Raw genomic sequence first — 27752 nt, forward strand, 5'->3', positions numbered from 1 at the left:
GAAAACTGATGCGTGCGAATTAACTTAGTGACATCTCGTGGCATCGCGTTTTCGTAAACCTTCATTAAGCAGCTTTCACCGTGCTCGCACCGTCAATAAAATGAAGTACCTGAATGAACCACGGAGGTTATTCTGGGCTCCCCGTTCCCCCGCGTCGCTGTTTTTACGGCGACAAAAAGCCCAGTGAAAAAGACCCGATAAAGAATGAAAAAGAAATAGCGACGAAGAAATATTAGCATCGGAGAGAAGACTGCGACATCAAGCCACTATAGGCCGAGGTGGAAGCAAAATTAAGAGACCGCAACTGCTGTTCGTTTCGACATCCTCCTATCTGTTCATTACATCTCATTGTGTGTCTTGTATATCGCACTGTACGTATTGTGCATGTCTTGGGCAGATGAAAATATATATTGACAAATAACCATGCATCTATTCAACACCATATGAATATGGTTTAAGAACGGTACGATGTTGAAAAGCAGTCGCTTTAGGACCAAGTGGTAAGCGTGAATGAAATTTTCTCTCCATGCGACGGAATAAATCGATCAATCCCGACAGGAATGCTTTTGCCGTTAGCGCCAATCGACCAGTACTGCCTCATCGAACGGTTCGCTCTTCGGCCGTTTATTCCAACCAGAGATCTCCCCCACGAAGTGTCTCTGGTTTCGAATCTGTATTATGTGTATTCAAGAATACAGAAAACTTATACGTCAACTTTCTTGGTCCATAAGCTCTATATACGGTAATTATAGGTCGCTAGCTCATTCAGTTGTAGGGTTACTTTGATCCTACATACATTTTCACAACATACAATTATACATATAGGTGACAAGATGGCCAGAAAGTATGTGTATGTACTGTACAACTAGGGTTTGCCTACTTGCAATGAATATTTAAGTGGTCATGTTTTCAGGCTGCCGCCACTTCTACTTCACAGATTTTGTTTACAAACTACTTACTTCTTTTTAGAGTTAATCAAAGAGGTCATCGACAGTAATCAAGTACAAGAAGAATAAGTAATGCTGTGAATTTCTAGAATTAGAAGTAGAGGTAGAGATTTAAAAGTAAGCAGGGTTACCATATTTTGAGATTCCAAAAAGAGGGACTTGAAAGCGATAGTACCAGAGGAGAAAACGGGTGATTTGGACATTTTTTTCAACTAATATTATTGGGTTGACTAAAAAAGATCATTTTTCTGACTCGACTCCCGAAATACCCGTCGGGTCGTGTTTTTCGTTTCTTTTTTAGCCAACCCTGACGTTCAGTACGTCGAGTCCAATTTTTGCGAGTATTTTAACACCTTTTTCTAGAAAAAGAGGAAAAATTCCCAAAAAAGGGGACATTTGGGCGTCCTCCGTGAGCACTTTCGATTTCTTGAAAAAAGAAGACAAATCCTCTCAAAAGAGGACAATGGTAACCCTACGAGTAAGTAAACAAATATTCTAGGTCTAGTTTTGCCTGACAGACTGAAAACTGTCAATTTGAAGAAGTAGTCTAAAATCATAACTACTTGAGTAAGTAGTGCGAGTAGGCGAAATCCACTTGAAGTACTTCGAAAAATAGAAGTGCTTCGTTACTGACCCCCTGTGCTTCTTACCCGTTTAATTTTGTAAAGCAGAAAGTAGTTTTGGGGTGTGACTACGTCACTTTTCGAAGTGTCGTTATGGTCATTATGCGCTGTAGGCGCCAAGATGCAATTTGCAATTCGGATGTCAAAACCTCGGACTGCTAAAAGTAAGTGACCCCTCAACTCAATCTACTTTTTCAAACTACTCAAGTATTTTCTACTTCCAAGTGCCGTAGTTTTGAATTGACTCTGGAGCCCTTACTTCTACTTGTATTGAAGGGCATGTTATGGCATTACTTCCACTTCTACTTGAGTACTAACGCTAACTAATTTGACCACCTCTGAATAGGCGATATAGAGACAAATGGTTATCAACCATTATGCAATTGATTTGTATATTCGTATAATCGTCCCTAACCAGCAGTACTAAGTATGGTAGTACTAGTCGATGACGATTACCCCTGACGAGTGCCAGCCGAACAGATCCGGGTTTCTTTCAATATGAATATACTATTCAATTGTATATTTAAGGTTCGTACCTCCAAGAACCTCTTCCAACTATATAACATGCAAAATTCTCTTACGTCATCAGTTCCCGTTGACTTGCCAATACCATGGTGTCGTGCAGAATTGTTCCTTTTGGCACACGGGTGACGTCGAAATGCGTCACGTTTTCGCTTGCCAAGTCTCCGCCGAGGTACGCGTTAGGTTTTATGATGAATTCCAAGTCAATTTTGATGTCGGCCACTCGCGCGGTGGGAATGGGTTCGTCAATATTTTCATCGATGGACTGGATCTCTTGTGATTTGTCTGCATAAAAATCGATACGCATTCAAACGGCAGGATTTGATGGCTGTGGTGGGATCATATTAAATAACGTGGGTTTGGTACCTGAGCAAGTGAGCATTCGTAATTGTTGTTAGGTCATGCCAGTAGACTTGGACAACAGATAATTCTAGTTATCTAATTACTAATTAGACTAATTGGAATGATATTCCGGTAATCTAATTCGAATCTAATTTGTGGAATGCTGAACATTTTCTAGTTGTCCAACCGTGCATGCCAGGTGTATATTATTCATCCATTGCTGGTTTGTACCCGAATTACAGCACGACCAATCTAGATCACGTGGCTATACGAGGAACGCAGATAAACTTCCAACAAATAAGAATCTATCCTACTCGAATTCCGTTGTACTCGCAATCGCTGATGTGAAACATGCCACTACTCTAGGGCTGGTATATACGTCCGGATTTTACCGGACATGCCCGAATTTAAGTGTCCAAACAATGGCAGTGGGGAAATGCTAAAATATGCCTAAATGTCCGGAATTTTGAAAATTATATTTGAGTCCCAGTTTTTCTAGGTTGTCAGTCGCTATTTTTCCCCGCGTTCAGCTCATCAAATCTATGTGCTTTAAACCTCTATGCAACTCGTTTACGATGGGTCAGAAATTGTTTGCTATGTTTTAAGATGAACAGCAATAAGGTTTGCTTATTCTTGTTCGGGGGTTCTTAAACTGTGACGCAGAAACTGTTTGTAGCAAGGCGTTACAACGCGCAAAGAATACATCTACCGAGAGGTAATTAAAGAAAGTGTCTGTTTCGTTACGGGTAACAATTTCGTCATAAACGATAATACATTCACAGTGTCTTACTGTAGTGTCTGTAGATACAACCAAATCGCACGGCGCACTGCGCTTATGTCCCGTCATTCTCTTCATTTTGCCAAATGCAGTTTACGGCCACTTTTGGACTGGCATGCGGAGCGCAAAATTTGATGAATCGGAAGTCACTGGGGTATTGATTACGAGAATATATATTGTATTCTGCTCACGGCCCTGGAGCCCCCAAAATCGGCATCGACTTCTACATTGTGACGCCATAGTGGATATTAAAGAGTGTCCGATTTTAGGTCGCGAAAATATGGTAACCCTACGACTACTCTATTCCCTAATCCATCCGAAACTGTTAGTCAACGGTAATTTTAGGTTTTGTGGATGATCGGTTCATTATATTGTTTGTACGATAATTGTCAATCACCAGGAAATCGAAAAGACGACTTCATGTTTCACTGAAAAATATCTATACTGGGGCAAGGAAAATCGCCTCACCTCGCGACGGACAGTCTACTTCATCATTCATCAATTGCAGCTTACTCGTGCCTTTCAAAACTGGCAGAACTTGTGACAGCGCTGCTTCAGGCTCGCGGCCTGCGGGCCTGTTATTGATGCTCTTCAATATTTTCCTGTGAAAAACAGTAGAGTTCGTCAAAGTAGTGACCGATGGCACTTGAGGAAATATTCGATGGAAATAGGCTATTTATTCAGGTAAAACAAGAAATAGTAACATATGAGACGGGTCGCTGTGATGAATCGTATGGTGCATCATTTAATCAATGCTTATTTAATCGTTAGTTTCTAATTCTTTTATTCCTTTATTGTTCTGAAAATGCTACAGGGGAACTGCAACCGCAACACAATGGCCATAACAATGACCCGTTGCGACTCTCCGATTGTTCGAACAATGCCGATATTTCAGATTGGAGGACGGATTCTAGGTGGATCAGTGCCTGATCATTATTTTAATTTATATTTTCGGAATCGGTGCAACAGTAGCTTTCGATCAAGACCAGATTCAATAATTTCTGCGCTCGGGAAGATAGCTTTTGGATTGCCAGAAATCCTACAGTCGCTTACGCAAAACAATTCTCCACTCCAGCCTCGGCGAAGCGGAACGAAGCTGCAAAATCGGTCGTTGCCGTTCCATGTTTAATTTCTATAGTTGTAGGTTCGAGTCCGACCGAGGTCGACTCCCGAATTCCTATCTAAGTGTTGGAGGTTTATCTAGGCTCCTTCTCGCCATCTCTATCCGTGTAAGCCAGTGGTTCCCAACGTGGGCGATTTTGAGAAACAAGGGGGCGAAAATGTTAGAACGTTTAGTGAGATATATTTAATTAACACGGTCAAAAAATGCACGTGAGTACGGCTTATCCTGCATATGACGCGATAAAAAGGTCACCTCAATGGAAAGTATACGCGGAAACCGGTTTTCCGAGCACCTACCACCTCGAAAAAATGGCCCCTTTTCAGTAAATTCACCTGCGATTAGTGCTGTCAAAATCGAGTACCTGGGTGATTCGATTCTGAATCAAGTATTAGGCTTCGAGTCGAGTATACGAGTAACAGAATGTACTATGTCAAAGTTCAAATATGTACTTCTTAGCCACCACAAATAACATAATCATCTCTCGTTCAACGGGCCTTGCGCCTCTGTTCGCCAGAAAAATTGTCACGCGAATCGGATGATATCCGCTTGATTCTCTCAAAAAATGGCTATCCAGACCATATATTAAAATGCTCCATCACTAGGGTATTGAAAAAATCGGATATGCTTCCAAATATGGACGAGAAAAATGACCGGCATTTTTACACCTACCTTGGCTAGGTAAAGTGTCTAACCGTTTTGAAAAACTTATTAAATCGGCTGTTCACCGTTAACACGCATGTGGTGTACACAACGAAACCCTTGTTGCCAAACTCTCGACAAGATGTACTTCCTGCCTTTAATGCAAGTAATGTTGTCTACCAATACAAGTGCCACTGTGATAGAAGGAATGTAAGACGTACATCTCAAAGATTGTTTGAGCGTATAAAGCAGCATATCCCCAAATTGATTCGCTCAAAACTTGCTCAAAATTTTCTCTATAACTTACAAATTTCTCATTAGCGCGCGTTGTTTCGTGTTTGTAACGGTTTATTTACAGGTTGCGCTGCTACAATAATACCGTATGTCCGTATACTTCAAAGTTTGTTGTTGTTAACTCTTGAAAAAAGCACCCGAAAAGTCTTCGAGTTCAATACATATTATATTACAATGGATGTTGTATTGAAAGAACATAATGCCTGTTATCCGTCAATTGAAGATACTTTGGTATTTTTTCGACCATACCTATTTCATTGCACTTCTTGACAATGTTGTGGGATGATCATCACTTCGGAAATGTGTTATTTCTAGAGGGCGACCGATTATCGACATGGTCGATTATCGAAGCCGATATTTAGAGCTTTCCCGATTATCGATATCGACCTATGACGGCCGATATCGCGGCCGATATTTTATATTTAAAAAAATTTAAAAAATATTGGAAATTCAATGCTCCGCGTTGTCTATCTCAAGAAATCGACGACGCAAAGGGCGGTATATGACAGATTTACCCTTGCAGGACGCGTTTAACCGGGTGAGCATGCAGAGAAACTATGATTCCTACATTACAATCTACCTTTTCTGGACTAATGTGCAATTCTGTATCATGTTTTGCTTTTTGGGTTATGCCAAATTTCAACGAATGTGCTCAATTAAGCAATAATTCTTTTCAAGTTCAGTTTTCTCGTTTGTTGTTCAGCTTTCTGTGGCGTGAACAAGTGCCATCTTGCCTAATATATAATATTTTTGGTGAAATTGTTCTCTGCTCCTTCCATATTAATATCGGCCTATGCCATCGGTTATCGGCCTTGTGAGTGTGTCGATATATCGGTATCGGTATCGGCCTGTAAAAATCAATATCGGTCGACCTCTAGTTATTTCCAATAACGTTCGTAGCTTTGTACTATGTCTCGAACGCTGCGACATGGCCAATCAAGGTTTCAAGACTTCCTCAGTGGAAAATAATATCAAACTATAATTATCGTTAGTAAATTAACTTTCAGTTGCGAAGAGCGTGTAATTTCAGTACTCGAAAAAACCGTATTTTACTACTCGAATCGAATCATTAGAATTGATATTCGATTCAGATTCGGGTACTCGAATCATTGCGCCCAGCCCTACCAGCGATCAGACTTAGGTGCATAATTTTCTCGATTATATGTCCTTTTTTTCGGATCCGTAAATACAGGGGGAGAAAATTTGTGTCGATATTGATAAGGGGGCGATTAGTCGAAAAAGGTTGAGAACCACTGGGGTAAGCGGTGTCTTATAAAAGCCCATGAGTGGGCCGTGCTACAAGTCGGCAGCTACGGAATGAAAATATAAAAAAAATTGGCCTGGTGTAAATGACCTTAGTAGTCAACAAACACCATGAATACCACAAGCAACCACAATAACTAAATTTCCAAGTTTTTGTGAATTCACTATTCTAGTTCTACACTAATCTGAAAAAGCTTTGAATTTTTTAGTTGTGCAACTCTGATCGCGACCCGGATGGACCAATTTAATACCCACATGCAAAGCCGTTTCTGATTCGCAAATTTCCCGTTCTCCGTCAGGGCGATCAACGATTTCGGGGTGGAGTATCTGTTTCCGATCCACACGTTGTCTTTTTCCACGTTTATAGCAGTTAGTAGCGAATTGGAAGCCGAATGCAACGATCGTTGAATTCTAGCAAGCGTAGGGTCGCTCGCATCGGACACGCGCATGACGCAGGTCAACGCGATCATGGCTTGTGCTGTGTAATCTGGAAGGAATCGCGGTTGATGGTCAGTAACGAAGGACCTCTACTTTTTTATATTACTCAATTTGATTTTACCTACTTCCATTGATCGCGGTCAGTAATTTCAGTATTTTCTATATCCGCTTGAAGTAGTTTAAACAGGTACTTTAAATCGCCAATTTCACTTGCAATTGAGTAAAAATTTAAGTTGTTTACGATTCTACGCAAGTAGCAACACTCACCACTTTGACCATCTCTGGATTAATCATGGGATGGGGGTACAAGACTAGAGCCCCACCGATGATACCGAGTCCATATAACACTCATCTGCATTTAGATAAGATTACCATACGTCATGCTTCAGGAGGATTTGTCCTCCTTTTGTAAGAAATGTCCTCCCTTCGTCCAAATGTCGTCCTTATTGGCAATTTATCCTCCTTTTAGCCTAAAGACCACGAAATACGGGAAATGTTGGCCGATACCACGGGCGACGGGTATTTCGGGAGTCGAGTTGGAAAAATGACCTTTTTTTGTCTACCCAACGAAATTAGCTCTACAAGCATAAAAATCGCCCATTTTCTCGTCCGCTATAGTAACTTTTGCAGCCGGCGGATAAAGTGTCCTACTTTCCGAATCTCAAAATACGGCAAACCGAGATTAAAGGTAAAAAAATAATCGGCGATTTTCGTGACATCAGTAGTTGGAAGTCAGAGAACTATAATCTTTGACTGCTTACATGTGTCCACATGTTGCTTTTCCAGTTTATTTCATGTCCAAGCATAACAATGGCCGTAAAGCTGTTCAAATAAATGATATGGAGTTTTGTAAATGCGCCTTAAGCTAGATTTCATATCTTTTGAATGGTAGAAGAGTTTCTTGGACGTACAGAACTTCAATATAAAATCGAATATTAGGTATTCATATTGAAATGAAACCCGAATATTTTCGGCAGGGGTAACATTTTGAATTTTAGCTGAATATATCGGGATTGCGGGTTATCGATTTTATCGCTATCGGCTCAAAATTTCGATATCGGTCGGGCTCTAGTAAAAACCCAGCGCAGTATGCAGGCTCTCACCGGCTGACAGCGATTCGTGGAAATTGTTGCGAATTTCTTGCCTTTCCAGAACACGCGCAACGATAGACTCGCCGGGCGATTGGTTCTCGCTGATACAGTAGGCGCCAACCGCGAGATAAACTCCGTACCATCCATGAGGCTCGCGCTTGGTTCCTGTATGATAAAATCATTGGTCAGTAACGGAGTACATCCGCTTTTTTTGAGTACTCTTATACTGGTCTTTGCCTGCGTTGGCTATCAGAGTAGGTAGCATTAAAAACTAAATTGGTAATTTTCGTTGTAAAACTAGGGAAAATAAGGTGGTTATTTTTTTAGACTAGTACTTCCACTTCTACCTAAGTAGTTTTTAGGCAAAAAAAAAACCATTTTACTAATTTGCTTTTGTAAATTAGATGGTAGTTTTGGGACATGTTGCCGTCACGTTTACGAGTGAAATGCTAATAAAAACGACTGGTTGAAATATCGAGGTAACTTAATATATCGTCGGAAATTGCGCCCGTAAATATGCATGTTGCAAATCTGAAGGTAGGTAGCCACCTTGGATAACCATCGTCATGGTCATTATCGGAAATATTTCTGCGTATGTATTTTACGCCATGTACAGTAAAAATGATTTTTTTTCTCAAATTGTACTGGCTACTTGATAAAATTATTAGGTTACCTAATTAAAGGCCGCAAGCCAAATTTGGTTCAATTCCAATCAGTAGCCGCATTGCTACAAGAGAAAAAAATTCTTTATTTATTACATAAAAATAGAAAAAAAGAATTTCAAAATTTTCTGTTCACCCTGTGAAATTGTTAGGTTGTCTGTACAGACGATACTCGCCAAATTTGGCTCAATTCCAACTAGTGGAAGCGGAGTTATTGCAGTCGAAAAATTTGGATTTGAATAAAATATAGTATTTACGGTCACCAGGTTATTATTCTACTATTATCCAGAGTTTTCGACTGCAATAAGTCCGCTTCCACTGGTTAGAATTGGCCGGTACAATTTGAGAAAAAAGTCATTTTTGAGCACCCCTAGTGCAGTATGTCCAGGTTTGCTAAATCATGAAAATAAAAATGTAACTCGATCAACTTTATGCGTAGCGATCAACCTGCTTCCATAATCCTGGTTTGTAAAATCCTGATGAACGATAAAATACACTCTTTAATCAATCCAACTTTATGATCTCCGCCCCAAAAGCACGCAAATCCTTGACTAACTTCATTTCATTTTCTTCTTCCTCTTGAAGTAGTTTCGACAGGTCTTGAAAATTGCTTTTCTACTTGTAAGCTTATACTATCGCAATTGAGAAGAAATTTGTGGGTACAGCGCTCTAATAAGTCGCCTGATCATAAGTCCACAACGTATCAGATTATAATACTATCGTTATGCCGATAATGTAATATCAATTCGCTATGAAATCAGACGTTCATGATCTTGTTTGTGCATGTATGATTTGTTTGTGCATGTATGCTGTACGATAGGTTATCGCTACGTAGGCTATTCACGCTGTGTGATGGAATTCTGTTTATTTACACGCTACATTGCCTAATATTTGTATGTTCTATATCTGTATACATCATTCATTAGCCTAGAAATTCTCACTAACCATTTAACATCAATTCGTCATTCAATCGTCTTTTCAATTCTTTCGCGAGATTCACTCCTCCGAAATTTGTAGTGTTGCTACACGAGGCCTTTGCCGCAAGCAGGATCTGAGCAAATCTCCCAAGCGAAGTTCTGTATACAGGTGAGTATACAATATATATTGAAGAGACTTTTTGGGGTACAGAACTTAAATATACATTTTAATAATATATTCATATTAGAAATATATTAACACCCGAAGCTTTTCGAGCCAACACTCTTCAGGGGTAATCGTCGGCATAAAGATAATTTCAAAAACTTGCATATAACTATAGAGACTGTAGACAACTACATTGCATATAGCCAATTGTGAAGTCATAGAAACAAAACACCATCAAGTGCAGACAAACCGCGAGCGCAGCTAGTGGCCAATTTTTAGCATTTAGCTGAGCATAGTGAGCATGCTACTTGCGCCAACTATAGTGACGACAGATTCTCAATTTTGGGTAGAGTCCGCACACTTTTCCACTTGTCCGCGCTTGAATCGACATTCATTAAGATCCATCAACCACGCTTATGCCAGCAGAAGGAACGTTTGCTTCAGCTAAAAATTGGCCACTAGCTGCGCTCGCGGTTTGTCTGCACTTGATGTTGTTTTGTTTCGATGACGTCACAATTGGCTATATGCAATGTAGTTATATGCAAGTTTTTGAAATTCTCTTTATGCCGACGATTACCCCTGAAGAGTGTTGGCTCGAAAAGCTTCGGGTTTTAATATATTTCTAATATGAATATATTATTAAAATGTATATTAATATATATTGAGAAAAATAACATTGACATGAGTTGTTTGAGTTTAGTTTAGTTTATTGCTAATAATTCTGTCCTTGCAAAAACGCCACTAGATTGCGATAAATGTCAAGATAGGAAGGTGTCGACACGGCTTGGAGTAGTCTTTGAAATCGGACAGCCACCTTGTCCCGATCTATAGTGGCATGCACAGTGCGTACTGAATGAAAAGTAACAGAAGATGACCAAAGGGCATGATCGAGTTGGCCTATAGGTCTGGTCTATACTAGAAGAGTCATGTGCATTGGGGATATGTGTGTCCAACAATCAGATGCAGTCAATGGCGAAGTTTTTGCCGAGGCCTACCAACTCAAGCGGCTATGTTTGTGGACCATTCTTCCACTTCTCTAGTTTCTTAGGCAAAATTACTCACATTTTATACTATGAAGAGTAGAAAGTAATGCTGGGATAGATTTGCATCATTTGTGTATGTCAAATCGTCCTAAAAGAACCATCTGAAATAGCCATCACTGTAGTGACTGAATATATTTTCGACTCTTCGAGGGCTGTACGGGTTGCATTTAAAACAAAAAATTAATATAAACATGTTCAAAGGATGGCCCTTATTTAAAACATGTTTTCATTGTGTTTTTTTGCCATGACGTCACTAATCGTTGGTGCTGACCTCCCAGTGAATTGACATTGGCATTTGAAAATATAGGGAATTATGGCTCCTTTGACGAAAATGACTACCGACCTCTGACATGAAAGGAAAAAAAAACAGGACTACATGGTTATGCAGCATTTTTAGGGTCGGCGGTCATCATCATCATAACATCCATTTCGTATCAATGAAATATATAAACGTGCTATAACGGTTGAACCATAGTGTCCTATATGGTGTGGACACAGCGAGAGTGAACGGCTCACTGCATTTGGGTTACGTCATACTTTCCATTTGACCGAATGCAACTTTACGGCTATTTTTGACCGGCTTGCCGAGTGTACAATTCGATAAAACGGGTATCAATGGAAAGCTGCTGATGTACTGAGCACTGAAATATAAATTTTATTCTGTTCATGGCCCTGGAACCCCCCAAAATCGGCCCAGAAATTTGCATTGTGATCTAGTTTTGGCAATGTGACGCAGCAGTCCTGTCTGGCAAAACGAGACTGTAGCTGAGAAGAAAGAGCCAGACAGTTCTGTAGCGTCACAATGCCAAAACTCGATCACAATGCAAATTTCTGGAAATACATACATGAGAATAATTTGATGTACTAAAATTTTTGGATTTGTTCATTTGATTTAGGCAGAATACCGAGTTTGAATAGGATATTCATATTGAAATAAGCCCGAATATTTTCGGCTCAGATTCGCCAGGAGTAATCGTCAGTAGAGAGCGAGTGTATAGCAGAGTGTCTGTCAGCCCATAAAGCGACTTTATTTCAACATGAATATACCATTCAATCGTATATTGTAATTATGTACCTTCAAGAGTCTCTTCAAATACCGAGTCTGATTTAAAGTATTTTTTATGCCCCGAAGCCATTCTCTATCTCCACATTTATCTCCACATAACAAGTATACAACGCAAATGTCTGTAATAAGCTCTGCCTGTTTTCAACAGGGTCGTAATGACTCGAGTCATGACTCGACTCGAGTCAGACTCGAGTCACGATTTTCGGATATGACTCGACTCGAGTCATTTTCTCAAAATACGGAAATGACTCGACTCGACTCGAGTCAATCTGTGTATTGACTCGACTTGGACTCGAGTCATTGCGCATGACTCGAAGCAAGTCATTGACTCGAGATTCAGACGGCCAAGACCGACATTTCATTGTAATTTCGAAGCCAACACACTATTGGGATTTCGTTTGTTGGTACTGGTGCTTGAAAATGCGACCAGAAACTGCTAAAAGTGAGGAAAATTGATATATTATAAATGCGAACCATTCAATATCACCAAACAGAGTTAAAAAAGTGGGTTTAGGAAGACTTTAACTGGAAACTGAGCAGTCAACACAATGACTTGGACTCGGACTCGAGTCATAATACCATGACTCGGACTCGACCCTCTGTTCGCTGACTTGGACTCGGACTTGACTCGGTGGGAATTGAAAATGACTCGACTTGACTCGAGTCAAAAATATAAAAATGAGATTGACTTGTGACTCGGAGCCTTGTGACTCAGTTACAACCCGGGTTTTCACCACAGAGAGCTTGTTTTTGCATATTTTGTATTCAAGTAATTGCGATCAGCAGTCAGCACATATGCCATATCTCAAAGTCTTAAATCTAGATTCCAGATTAAAAAGATTAGCCACTCTTTAAAGTCGAAGAGAACGTGATAGCATTTAAATATGTATATTTCTGTTATCAGGGATTATATTATCAGGATTTCTATTACAAAGGTGTCCTGACTGGACAAAATCACGTATCAAAAATATGCAATTCTATCCAGAATCTTATTCGTAGGCCTATACTTGACAAAATTTAATGATTAATATGTTAGCAATTGCCTTCAACATCTATAGCAGGGGTGGGCAACCCGTGGCCGGTCTACACACAATTGAATTAGCGCGTGTTGTGGGCCGTCAACATGCAATTAAATTTACGAATTGGCCCCGAAATCTTTGAGAGATGGTAATTCAACTTGAACGTTTTCCTCGCGCTTCTCGCGATTTAGGGGGACTGGATTTTCTGATTTTAATATCGTAGCGACCTGACAATCTGAGTGCCACCGTACAATGCGAGCCGCAGAGATAAATGATAGGCATATGAAGAAATTCAAGTGGGAATCGTGACAAAAATTTTCCTAGCCCCCTCTCATTAACTGTTCTGGTAAAATCTGATTTCGTGGATCGATACAGGAAAATGTCGGTTAGTAATATGTGCAACTACCAATAACGACGAAATTCATTAATGAAGTTGAAAATATTTCCGCGTGACTATTCAATGAATCGCAAGAAATTTTCGTAACAATAATACTCGCGATTTCGCCTATGGGAATATCTGACTCTACAATTAGAAACTTTCATGCTCAACTTATTTTACAAGTAAACAGTGATGGCACAGTTCACTACAAGGCCTGTGCGCGATGCGAAGTCCCCCAGTAGTCAATTTAACATCAGCATTTGGCGCCCAGGGGGTCCATTACGACAGTTGGTTGGAACGCTATACATGTAATCGAAATGTGCCCGTAAATATAGTTGAGCAGCCGTGCTATCGACGCTCCATGCACTAATCCTTACTCTTGCGTTGCTTGATTTTCCAACACCGCAACAGAGGCGTCAACGTTACTCAGTACATCTGGTTTCGCAAGAATCAACGATGCGAGGGCTTCAGGCGTGCTCCTCCATGCACCACTGTCATCTCGCATAGACATCAGTCGCCTGGCGAGCACATCCACGTTACGCTGTAGAGCAAGATATTCCGACTCCTCGACGGACCCTGGGAGAAATATTTAAAAATAGGAATCAAACAACATCCATAGATTGTGTTACTCACAGTCGACTCCGCTTGACGCTTGATCAGGACACTAGATAACCCGGAAAACACCTTATTCGGCCAAAATGCTCGGAAACGGAACCAAAATGAAAATTGCACGTAAAAAATGCAGGCTAATTCGGACTCAGGCTCGCTATTCCTACTGTTAAAATGAAATTAACTGTAGGCCTACTTCGTTCGTTTCAACACAAGAAGAGTGATTTTAGTGAAGCAATTATAATATAAGCGCGCTCTCTCCACCCTGATTATTCGACATTTCATACCGGTGACGTCAAATTTTGCGATACGATTGTTGATATACAATTTTCTTTCCAATTCTCTACCAGATGCTGACGATTACCTCTGACGAGTGTCAGTCGAAAGTATTCGGGCTCATTTCAATATGAATTGAATATACTATTCAAATGTATAAAGTAAACGAAGAAAACAGCACAGACGCTTCCTTGACAGTTCGGCAGTTAGTTGCGTAGGTGGGTATATCAAAAATAACTATTTGAATCCTATATACGATCGAAGTACTTCTACTCTTTATGAGTACCGAAGTATAGGTTTTATCTACTTACTTACCTAACAATTTTCAGTGCCAAATCTAGGCCTAGAATTTGTAATTGGTAAATCACTTTGAAATCTCGACTTGAGATCGTACAGCAGAAATTCACGAGATTACTTTTACTTCAGTGTACTAACGATGACTAATTCGACGACAACTCACAAATAGTCGTTATCAGATCCCCCATCGTCAGTTGACCAACACATTGACACAAAAAGGCACCACTGGGATTCGAACCCAGGATCTCCTGTTTACTAGACAGGCGCTTTACCAACTAAGCCATAGCGCCACGAGAGCCTCGCGAGTGCAATAGAGAAAAAATTTAAAGAGATGCACAGTGCACGACACACGAGCTCGGTGATCGAGTTGAAAAAATTATTCCACTTGTATTCATGGTTAGGTGGAAAGATTGGTTTGTAAAAAGTTCTTAGAATCAATAGCGATTTAGGATTACATGATATGACTTCTCGCATGGTAAATTTGGGTCAAGTTTTGCCATGTCCGGGGCGAAAAAACGCACTGCGCAAATCTATATATTACGCACTATGAGTTTCCTGCTGAGCGAATCGTCAGGTGTAAACGCCACAAGAGTGGTAACAATTGGTAAACTTACCGCAAACTGTTTCATAATTTGCATTTGCTATCCCGCAAATCCCGCACAAAATCAATAACCAGCAGACCACAGTCGACATTATTGAACCTGTGCTATGAATTAAAATATTGATCAGGATAATAATAAAAGTTTTAATCAATACTATTATATGTCAATCAAGAAAACATATCAAGCGTAGTTCCCTGTTTTAAGTGAATCATCCATGCTGTCCGTAAGTAATTTCTGGCAGTGTTTGGCCAAGTCATGACTCGAGTCATCCCAACACTGATTTCTGGTCTCATATATCTTGAAAACCTCAGACCTATCGCTAATATTTGGTATCTTTACAGATGCCCGGGATTGATAATGTCATTCTCTTGAAACAGCAGAAGTGGAACGATGACTTATGTTCTTCAAGAGATGCAAATTTGATGTCAGACCGAATGGGTGACTTCGAAAACGCGACTCATGAACTTTCGCAAATGCCGCAATTCACCAATACAACAAAAGCAGACCGAGGTTACCGCACGACCTCGCCTTCCGACGCATACCACCCCCTTTTATCGCTGGTCTTTTTATGATATCTTCCTTTACTTTTCATTCAGCGTGCAGTTTATGCTTCGTCTTTACATAGCCTAGGCCCATGTGGGTTTCTGATTTCAAACACTACTCCAAGTCATTTCGACACCTTCGTATGTTTTCACTGTATCGCAATCTTGCGGTGTTTTTAAAGGAATAAAATTACTAACAATCAACTCAGCCTCCTCGCCATCTCATCCGCGTAAGCGGTGTCTTACAAAAGGTCTAGAAGTGAACCATGCTACAAGTCGGCGGTTCAGGAATAAAAATGAAAAATATCGGCCTGGTGTAAATGACCATAGTCGTCGACAAACACCATGAATGCCACAAACAAATAACTAAACTGTGTAGGCATTACTAATCAATGGTCGCAACTGCAAGGACCAAATCCACCTGCGGCGAAGCCTACCTCGCAACTGACGATAGAACGTGCATTAGTTTCATATCATTATGCGATTACTGTAGTGTAGTTGATAAAAATCCAAACTGCAGGCTTGGGCTGATATGGTGAACATGACTGACGTGAAATGTTTTGAACTAAAGTCGACTTGCTTCAATATCAAGAGTATAAATACCGCAACCATTTCTTATCTGATGTAATTATAGCTCGCTCAGGTTTGGTGCACAAGACCTTAATATCAGCTTATAGTCTTATACAATGTATAAACTATATACAATATACATACATGACATACAGTGGCGGCTCGTCCTATAGGGCAACTGGGGCATTGCCCCACCTAAAATTCTGTTCAATAACAATTTAACCATTTATAGACGCACAGCAATCAATATATACCGAGATCACAGCGAAACCCGCGTTCTTCTTGTGCTTTCGCTTGCAAACGCCCATACATAGCGAAGTCTCTGCGAAAATCGAATTCTCTTCTGTGTTTTCGCTTTGTGAATGCCTAGCCGGGGCTTGCCCCGGTAGCGCTCATAACAAGCTTTCACTATCTATTCTCTCAAAGCCGCGCACAATAAAGAAACGGTGATTTACTCTCTCCTATTCGTAAAATGGCCGAGCAACCGGGGCAAATATGCTTGCTCGCCCCTAAGGTGTGATGTAACAATCGTATCTATATCTGAACTCGGTTACCGTAATATGCGTTGAGTCGACCTTTGCTGGAATAGGTCGATTTTGACGGTGTTTCGCACCATGATATTTCTTGAAACTTGGTATGATATGTCGTGAAGGTAGTATTTAACACTGCTTCAAGTTTCAGGCTTGCTACTTAAAGATAATGGTAGTAATTCCGTTTCCGAAGTTCAGTGTGTGCTGATCTATCATGTACATAGTAAAGCAAACAGATTTTTCTCAAAAGCCGGTATTGGTCTCCATTGATTTTGACGATGTTCTATACCGAGATCGGTCATGACATTTGGAACGATAAGTGTTAGTATCGACCGCTGTAACAAGTTTTAAGTTTGTCACTGAACTATGTGGGTGGTAATTTCGTTTCCAAAGTCGAGTAAGAGCTGACTCTTCATTTATCGCCAACAAATTTACGCAAAAGAGTCTGCGCGTTGCTCACCTGGACAGCCCCTCTCGTCACTTCCATCCGCGCAATCTGAGGTTTTATCGCACCATTTCTTGTTCCACACGCATTCATATCTTCCCTTTCGCTTCCACTTGCTCGTGTGACAAGTAAAACGTCGCCTACCACACTGTCCTGGCTTTGGCGTGGCTGTTATTATCTGGGCTTGCTGTAGAAACGAAAAGCTATCGATAGTTCAAAATCAGCTGCGATCATATAGTGTTAACTTTTGTGTACTCGGGTGCAGAATCACCGCTATACTTTGTTTGGCGTTCTAGTTTATAATATAATTTCAAGAGCTATCCGAGAGAGTAATGATTTGATTTGTTGTTGTTATGAGTGACTTTATTACCAAAGAATCGAAACCATCGAGAGTGGTTTTCGAATTATAAGTTTTCGCAGCACCTGGTCATTTGCATTTGCAAGGGAGAGATTATATATGATTTAGAAAGTAGCCTTCTTGCCAACTCTCATGTGAGTGCTTGGCTGTAAGCTGCTCTTTATCGATACTCAAGTGAAAACTTGTCAAACCTGCATTGGACCACGCCACTTTGTTTACATGGGGGTAAAATGTTATCTTCAGTTCTACTTGAGCAGTATCGGTGTATATTATAAATGTATATTATATATATTGTCATTTTTGTGGTAAATTTGAAGACACAAAAGAAACATAGTGCCGGAGAGCGCACGTTTAAACTAAAGGAAAATATCGCTTTCGGTGAGCAATGCTCGCCATGACTATATGCTGTAAAATCAAGAGATTACCGGTCGTTTGAAGACATAAGTCTCATCCCAATTCGTCTTTATAAGTAGCTTTTCTTTGTTCTTCGTTCTTTGCTCCAAGTTTCAGGCTTGCTACTTAAAGATAATGGTAGTAATTCCGTTTCCGAAGTTCAGTGTGTGCTGATCTATCATGTACATAGTAAAGCAAACAGATTTTACTCAAAAGCCGGTATTGGTCTCCATTGATTTTGACGATGTTCTATACAGAGATCGGTCATGACATTTGGCACGATAAGTGTTAGTATCGACCGCTGTAACAAGTTTTAAGTTTGTCACTGAACTATGTGGGTGGTAATTTCGTTTCCAAAGTCGAGTAAGAGCTGACTCTTCATTTATCGCCAACAAATTTACGCAAAAGCCGTTATTGGTCTCTATTGATTTCAACGATGTTCCATACCTAGATCTGTCATGAGCTTTCGCACGGTATGTCTGGATTTTAGTATCGAACACGGTGCCAAGTCTTAAAGTTGACACTCAATGATTGAGGCAGTTATTTCGTTTTCGAGGTCGAGTATGGTAGAGATGCGCGCTGATCTGATACTTAGCCTACCTACGTCATTGCGGATCTCACACAATAGCCGGTGTCGATCTGTGCTAATCTATAGTCTGCGTTCCATAACGAGATCGGTGATGATATTTCCAATGGTATATCTCGATGATCGCATGAAACAGCTGACCAAGATTCTCGGTTTGCATTCAAATATTCACATAATTTTATGTTCGCCAATGTCCATTTCACTGTGAAATTGTGGCCTTCAAACCATTTGCTTACAATCCCCTGTCAAATGCGATAGCTATTTCATTTTCGATGTCGGCTAACAGCTGATCATTCGATCAGCCTATTCCTCGATCTATTTTACTCAAAGTTCGGTGTTCGTCTGTTTGTATTGATTTTGACAGTGTACCATACCGGAATGGGTTATGAGATTGCGTATGCTACTTCTCGATGATTTCTTGTAACAGTATACTAAGTTACGGCTTTTATTCATGTATTTATTGATTAGTATATTTTCCAACGGCGATTTCGCAGCAGACTTATAGACTGTAAGCCGTATGTGTTGTGTCACAGTCTCCAGTTTCAAGGCCAAAATGTCCTATGATGTTCCGAGACCGAAGTTCCGAGGCTGCTGTCCTTAGTTCTTCAAAGACCATTCAAATTGATGTTCTGGATTCAATATGACAGGCCCAATCTATGAGATAACAATTGCGTATGTGTCCGAACTCGTTGACCTTTCCAGTTAGGCTTACGCAATCTCTCGAGTTCTAGTCATTGGAATGAGTCAGGTCAAGTCAAGTGCGAACATGAATCGTATTGAATCTTTGCTCCGTACGTAGTTTACGCAGTTGTCTTTAGAGCGAAAATGAGAGGTCTAGAAGTTGTCCAGTCTATTGATCCAATCGTACGCCGGGTGCCTACGTTTTGGTTGCCTATTATCACCTGGTCGTAACCAGAGATGGCCACAGTCCGGTTCAGGAGCCGGAGCAGGATTTCAATGTTTTTTTACCTGGCCGGACTGGATCCGGATTTTGAATTTGGGGTGACGGTCGGATTTTAGCCGGATTTTTTTGCTGTGATATGATAAATTAGCATTGTTCTGGCAGGATTTTTTCGGATTCCGAACTGGACATTCACCAGCCGAATTTCTTTGGACTATGAATTTCCAATTGCCAGCCGGATCCGGATAGATTCGGATCCCGAAATTTTGGAATCCGCCCATCTCTGGTCGTAACCACCAGCTCAGTGGTCGTAACACACCAGGATCGTGTACGAAACACTTTCGGACGGGCTTAGAAAAATTAGGGTCTATCGATTTGCGTAATCTATAACTATACCATGAAATCATAACGCATGCTAATAAGGATGACCTGATACTTGATTCGTGGCATAGGGACGATTCTTAGTTCATGTACATTTTGTAAAATAATCCTTTGTTAAAAAATAAATGAATAAAACATTTGTTACCACACTTCAAGTCACGGCTCACCGGCAAACCTCTCGCGGCACCTACGTTAAAATCACTGTTGTCGGGAAATTCATGTGAGCATCATAAAGTTACTTTTTTACGTTGGAAAACGCCATTGTGACGTCATGTTGATAAAAGTCGCTCGCAGCCCTTGCCCCACCACCCGATATTGTCACGAGCCGCCACTGATGACATACATGATATAGACATACATAACATTTCGTATAATTGACACAACTTGATCCGTGCAGCATGATCAGCAAATGATTATAAAACCGTTTTGCAACTACTTATGCTACGAGGCAGATGCAACCTCACCACTAATAGAATATACCAGGAACGGCCAACCCGCGGCCCGCGGGATTAGTATAGTAGATCGCTCTGGGTGTGCCTGGGGCTCTTATGGGTGCGGCGGTGAGGTGCCTGGAAACTCGTGTTGGTGATGGTACCCTTTTGGACCCCCCTTCCGCTCGCATATCGTAATGTGTTCTTATGGGTGCGCTCGCACGTCGTACTTTCTGGTATAGGCATCTCCCGCATATCGTATTGAAAACTCGTGTTGGCATATCGTACTTTCGGGTGTAGGCATCTCTCGCACATCGTACTTTCGCATGTCGTGCTTTCGCGTATAGGTTGTGTTGGTGATTCGCCGTGTGTTCTTATGGGTGTGGCGGTGATTCGTACTTTCAACCATCTCTCGCGTGGTGTTGAATAGTCACCAACAATAACCGCACAAACGGAAACGTGGCTTGTTGTGAGGATTAAGCAGTGTGACCTATATTCCGAATGACCTGCGCGCTGAATTGTGTTCCGTGCAGTTGTGTGCTACTATCGAATATTACACTAGACCAGTCAGTGTGAAATAGTTTGATCGTAAATTATGATATATGATATCGTAGTTTAGTCGTGTCAAATGACCGATCGTGTTCTCTTTCCTCGCTATTGATTGCTAGCTGAATAATACTTTCGGGTTATTCGCTGTTTCGCGCCTACAGAATAGTCTGCTGTTCACAACCACAACTCCATCGCGATAGCACAATTTTCACACCTCGATCAGTAGAACAACACTGCACTAATCCAGTTGTCGAAACACATAGGTCATACATTTTACGTGAAATGAAATATTGTATTGTGGTATACAAATATGCAAACTATTCTTTCAATTCAACAAGTCTAGTTAACGGATCGATTTTCAAGCTACCGACACAGTTTTTAACACGAGTGAGTTGATATTTCTTCCCGGGTACGAGCGAGGCTTTGTTCCATTGATCCAAAACCACCTCGCCAGTATCATCCTTCAATGTAAAACTGTATAATTTCAACTCCTTTCCGGCACCAGAATTGACCATCTTCTCCTCTCGAGAAACACAAGTAGCGGCGATCGAGACGTATTCATCTTTATTTCCGTATACCGATTCACAGGTCAATAATGGGTATTCTTCAGTCGTATGTCTCGATTTTCCATGCAGAGTTACTGACGAAGCCCGACCAAGTAATACAGCGGGTTTTCCAGTAAATTTGTCAATTTGGACCCAACCGGATTTGACCATGAGTTTTTTTCGTTTGGAGAATGCTTTCTCAATGTTCCCGAACAATTCACGATTGAAACACGTGAAAGATATCTCTTCGTTATTGCCGTCGACGAATATACCTTTGAGATATTGACTAACGCCGCCTCTTTTGGGTGATGAGACGAATTTGACGCCGACGTGAAAATTTGAAGTTGCTCCGACTTGCATAGTGTTGACGCTGTTCGATGTCATATCGTTTGATAAAGTGTCAACTTGAAATGTAACTCACTACACAAATCGAGTTGAATCGTATTTGAATGTATTGATTCGACCCAACTCAAATCCTATTAACGCGATCTGTTGAATCGAACGTAACCTGAATATTACTGACGCCAACATTCACCCGCATCGGATCATTCACACATTCCACGCCGCTGTTTTAACACTTATAGAATCAATACCAACTATCTCTAACCCGATAATATTCAATCATTTTGGTAATTTGCCAACTTTATATCCATTCGCGGGATGTACTAAAGGTAAATCCAAATAATCCAGAATGAAATATTTGGACTTTGACATTGCGTGAATTGAAATAGGTTTGACAAACATGACTACCAACTTTGATCCAGCCACATTTCAAACTCAAAAGAATTATTCACAACATTAACAATTGTTAAAAATCTAGTTTCACTTACTTGATTATATCATTACAACTCACAAATTTGAATTAATTCATCCTGGTTGTATTCATATGCTCTATCTTTTTATTCAATTGTAAAGGTTGTTACTATTCTGAAGACAAAGTATTTACTAATCGGCGCATATACGATTTGACTTGGACATATTATATTTTGAGTATACGAGATTTGAATGTCTGAACAATAACTGAGAATTAATTTATCACAAATAAATCCGTATATTACAGCGTAAAAGATATTGGGGTGTCAGCAACTCTGTACGGTCGTAGTTACAACCACATTAACTAATCTACCCAGGCAACTCGTCATGATCATTCCTGAAATCAACACAAACACGACCACTGACTTGAGTTAACCGCGAAACACCATCAAGTTTTAAATCCGCTTGCAGCTGACGGATTATTCGAATGCATCGATGGGGAATATTATTGAACTCGTCGGTATTGTTACTTCAACAAATTACACCGACTGCGAAAGTTAATATCGAATGGTAAGACTTGATCACATATTTGTTGATCACAGACATGACGAAAAAAAAAACTTTACCGAGATTTTATAAACTAGTCATATTACTCTACACATCTATCAATATCAAAATGCGAGTCATCCAATTTTTCTACTAAAGTAACATTGCACTTTCGGATTCGAATTCGGTATAGTCATACAAATTGTATTAAATCCAACATCAAAACAAAAGGAATTTTTTTTTAGTTTATTGAAATCAAATCATTCGTCTTCGACTTGTGCTTTTCTAGATTACCCGCGACAATTCGTTTCGAGTGAGTTGTAACCAAAGTCAAGATATCTTTGTGTCCACAGATATGGAAGATGAATATAGCTAACACAATCACGAATCGACGTTTCAGAGTATTTCACGGGTGTATTAAACTTGTTAGTGTCACCTATCTAAAAGTACGCACGAGTTCGAATTCCATACCGACTGTTGCGATGTTTAGGATTCACTTACAATAACCACGGGTGAGGATTTAACATCAATGTCGTTACTGTCGGAATTTGCGACAGAGAATTGAAACATATGCACTTTACAGAGTGTGAAAATATCACTTTGAGTATCGAGTACCGTTCGAAGCTAGCGATCAATTCCTAATCATTTCAGTAACTCCCCATTGTGCGTGCTAAATGTAAAATATCGCGAGGTTATACACTCTAAGACTTTGATTATTGTAAAAGTAAATTGTGATATGTTTGTTAGATGCATCCAATTCAACTAGAAGTGTCTAGTATCCAACACTCGTAATATCAAAAAAGTACTTGCTACACTGTTATTTGCTAAACGTGTTTTGCATTGTTGTTCATTTCTAGTATTGATTGAAATTGTTTTTGAACCCTCAAATAATAATTCCCGACATGAAACTAAGCCGCCGAAAGTCGTTACCATCACAAAGAAACAATTTGCACGATGTTTACTAAATGTATCCTATAGTTAGGTGTACTGGAATTATTTGTAAAACACACACGATCAGAGAAATTGGAAATTTTTCCGTTGTCATTCGCTTAAGTAAATGTCATCACAATACTCTGTCACTAAAAGACGTTACTTGGACGTGCTTGAATTCTAGACATAGTTCTGATTTACCCAACACAAGACCCAAGGACAACCCTAGTTTCAGCCGAACACAGATATCCAAAATATCACACACTTCGCTATTCCTAAAGCACAAACACACGATACAAAATAATACTTGTTGTGTTGTTGCGGCATCATCACTCAACAATATCACCCTCAATACAAATGATGTTTATGTGTAACATGCTATTGATTTGAACCACACCCACCTGACGGAAGAGGATTTACTCAATCTTTACAAAATGGATATTGACCAACATCACATCACCGGATTGTATCTGTTTCGCTGGATACGAGTTATGTTAGTTTAACAGTAAACAAATTTCACCCTCTTGGATTATGAACTCAATGCGTTAGCAGTCATTCAATATTTTGTTTGTGTCAACTAGTTACTTTGTATGTTACCCCACAACTCTTACAAAAGTACGAAGGATATTAACATCGCACTAAGCAATTAACTTTACTCGATATTCTCGCATTACGAAACTAAAGAATGGTTGGTTAGACTCTACAAACTGTTTCGATATCACAAGACCTTTATTGTCTGAATGGGTGTTCATGTATCTTAATAATCAAATAGTTCAACACAGAACTAGTACTAACAGAAACATCAGAGTTGTTAACACAAAAGTTTGTATATGTGCACAGTATGCGAATACCATGTGTAAGTCCAGCACAATTGCGGTGTCCATCCGAGTTTAGTTAACACAAATTTATTACAACGGAGTCACGTAAACTTTCGTGAAAGAAAAGCATACTCACTCCTAGAGGGTTATGTCAATGCCATAGCAGTTCCCCAACAACAAAGTACATATGTTTTCTAGTCACGGTCCTTACATCTTTCACATAGATCAATCTACTTTGCTAACGAAAAGTGCTGAGTCATCACATGATCGCTCTCACAACAAAACAGCTAGTAGATATTATCATTCAAAATATTCCTAACCCTTTACACACCAGTAACAAATCATACAACGAATATGTTTTGTGGGTCGAATTGTTGTTCAGTGTCAAGTCTACCTGTTGAAACGTACATTAAAACAACACAGTCACAATCAAATTAAAACCACGAATCTATTTTCATTTCCTCGCAAACTGTCACATACAGAAAAATAAATTTAATTTCCCAAAACATACTTGTAACCAATCGCTTTCATTAAACACACAACACCATAATAGTATTTACTTTCTACAACATAGACATTCCGGTGTAGTCAAGAAATATTTTTAATAATCAAAATCATCGACTTCTGTTTACGGTGTTAGTGTGTGCATGTCATACATGTGGGCCCGTATTAAAATGGACACGACACGACTGACTGTAAGGAGATAGAAGTCTATCGCATAGATTTACATGTGGTCTTCGCTACGGTTTCAAAAAACGAATCATCTCTTTTGCATTGATCTAGACCGAGCAAGTTAGTTAATGGCCATGATTGTGTTTGTCATATGCGAATGATAGGGTTACTGTCAAATCTACATACAACAATCTTCTGACGATCATAATAGCAATTTCATTTTCCGCCCCTTCATAATTGTACAACTCGGTAACTACGTTTAACAAGACCAATCACACCACCAGCGTTGAACACGAGATACCTACCCAAGTCAAAATATCATTCTGGTTTGGACAACTGAAGTTTACCTGTGTAAAATTATCATTTTCACTTGGAGGTCCACCGTTACCTAACTAAAATACCATTGTCCTTTGGAGATTTATCGTTTACCCAGTGTAACAATCCCCTGTTCACTTGGAAATATATTTTTGCCCTGGATAACAAACCTTTTTCACTTGGAAATATATTTTTTTCTCTGGGTAACAAACCTTTTTCACTTGGAAATATATTTTTTCTCTGGGTAACAAACCCCTTTTCCTTTGGAAATCTATTTTTTCCCCGGATAACAAACCTTTTTCACTTGGAAATATATTTTTTCCCTGGGTAACAAACCTTTTTCACTTGGAAATATATTTTTTTTCTGGGTAACAAACCTTTTTCACTTTGAAATATATTTTTTCTCTGAGCAACAAACCTTTTTCACTTGGAAATATATTTTTATCCTACAGCAACAAACCATTTTCACTTGATAGTCCACCGTTTACCTGAGTAAAAATATCATTTTCTTTTGGAGATCTGGCGTTTACCCATACTAACAAACCATTTTCACTTGGGAAAAATACTTTTACCTAGAGTAACTAATCATTAGGGCTGTTCAAAATTCACCTTTTTTCCTGAATCTTGCTGGTTACTTGATTAAATCGTTAGGTTGCCTTAAAAAACGACGCACACCAAATTTGAATTCATTCCAATCAATATTCGCGGATTTCGTAGAGTTTGAAAATTTTGAATTTGCCTAAAAATGCAAAAAAAAAATTGTTTCAAATTTTTCTGCCAACCCCATGAAATTGTTGCGCTGTCTTCAAAAACGATGCAAAACAAATTTGACTCAATTCGAAGCTGTAGAAGTGGAGTTATTTCAGTTTTTCTTTGATAATTCTGGGATTATCCTTGATTGGTGGATCATCCCAGAATTATCATCAAAAAACTTGAATAACTCCGCTTCTGCAGCTTGGAATTGAGTGAAATTTGGTTTCCATCGTTTTTTAAGACAGCGCAACAATTTCATACGGTTGGAAGGAAAATTTCAAAAAAAATTTTTTTTGCATTTTTAGGCAAATTCAAAATTTTCAAACTCTACGAAATCCGCGAATATTGGTTGGAATGAATTCAAATTTGGTGTGCGTCGTTTTTTAAGGCAACATAACGATTTAATCAAGTAACCAGCAAGATTCAGGAAAAAAGTTTATTTTTGAACAGCCCTACTAATCATTTTCTTTTGGAAATATATTTTCTCCCTGGGTAACAAATCCTTTTCGCTTGGAAAACTGTCATTTACCTGAGTACCAATAACGTTTTCACTTGGAAATCTATCTTTTCCCTAGGTAATAATACCATTTTCGTTTTGAAAACTGACACACACACCGGACAATTTGATATTTTTTCTATATATTGTTACAACAGACGGTGACAAAATATACACCAACAACGACTCCATACATTTGTGTAATCAAATATTCAGTTGCTCTGATGCATCCCATCAAAATCATTGGTTACTCACATACAATAACAATGTGCTGTTGTACATCGACATTCGACATGTATGTTTTCGGAATTGGTGAATAAAGGGGTTTCCGATATGTCCGTGATGTCCGGGTTCGTGCTTTGGATTTTCCAGAGTCAAAATATCTGAATAAAACACCTCCTCGACTTTGGTAACTGGTTGATACACGGATAATGGTGTTCGGAAAACGGATGAATTTATGTTCCCCATCGCGCTGACAACATCGGGTTACTTGTGAGTTTCCTCGGGTCTGTTTACTATATTGTGTCTTTACTGGTCAATACATGTCGCTCCAGTCAGCTGAGACCGGATCACTAATATGAGAAAGTGTGGGGGCCGGATCCGGATATTCACTCATGACCCAACGACCGATATTCAAGTAAACATGTTACAGACCGTGTTTTGTCTCCATGAAAAATACCAATGCATACACCATCACATCAAGTACGTCACGATTGTTCACAAGTATTCGCGTAAACGAGGTGTACATACAATGTGTCGGTGTACAAACATCATGGGACAAAAATTCACGTTCTCAAGTCTCATCATGCACCGACTCTGTACATTCAATGTGGGCATAGATGACTTGGGGACAGACAAGCAGCCATATTTGGACGTAACACGATCTTAGTATGAACCGCCTCCACCCAACTTGTGAAAAATGAATCTCACACGAGTACAATCATTTCACGGGTTCACACCTTGATTTTGCAAGATTGTTTGGATTCTCAGGTAGACTTGCATCGTGATCCAGACCTCGACATAATCGGTTTGCGTAACTCGCTCAATCCCCACGTATTGTTGGTCATAACCTGTGAACTTTTTTTGCTGAGACCGCAGAGTTTCACCTGGTTTAATGTATTTGGCGATCACCATCGTTATCA

General features: G+C 39.7%; 1 protein-coding gene and 1 non-coding gene across 2 annotated transcripts; both read right to left on the minus strand.

Moving 5' to 3' along the window:
- Nucleotides 1–389: 389 nt before the first annotated feature.
- Nucleotides 390–15244, minus strand: LOC145438362 (transcobalamin-2-like). The gene is made up of 8 exons (XM_080315761.1): nt 15109–15244; nt 13690–13888; nt 9668–9798; nt 8073–8225; nt 6787–7018; nt 3681–3814; nt 2152–2377; nt 390–671 (listed from the first exon to the last, which is right to left on the minus strand). Exons 1-8 carry the CDS (start codon nt 15185–15187, stop codon nt 488–490), a joined length of 1338 nt encoding a protein of 445 aa, XP_080171887.1. The 5' UTR covers nt 15188–15244; the 3' UTR covers nt 390–487.
- On the minus strand, nt 14712–14784 carry Trnat-agu (transfer RNA threonine (anticodon AGU)). Its single transcript has one exon. It is a non-coding gene; the product is annotated as a tRNA-Thr (tRNA).
- Nucleotides 15245–27752: the final 12508 nt, after the last annotated feature.

Source organism: Botryllus schlosseri, chromosome 4, assembly GCF_051294905.1.
Source record: "Botryllus schlosseri isolate E-star chromosome 4, Bs_hap1, whole genome shotgun sequence".
In the NCBI taxonomy this organism is placed as follows: Eukaryota; Metazoa; Chordata; class Ascidiacea; order Stolidobranchia; family Styelidae; genus Botryllus; species Botryllus schlosseri.

Excerpts from the sequence above, each read along its gene's own strand:
- LOC145438362 (XM_080315761.1), bottom strand. The coding sequence starts at position 15,187 with ATGTCGACTGTGGTCTGCTGGTTATTGATTTTGTGCGGGATTTGCGGG. Across the intron at positions 13,889-15,108 it reads AAATTATGAAACAGTTTGCG|GGTCCGTCGAGGAGTCGGAA; the intron begins GTAAGTTTACCA and ends TATTTCTCCCAG. Across the intron at positions 672-2,151 it reads AGTCAACGGGAACTGATGAC|ATTCGAAACCAGAGACACTT; the intron begins GTAAGAGAATTT and ends CACATAATACAG.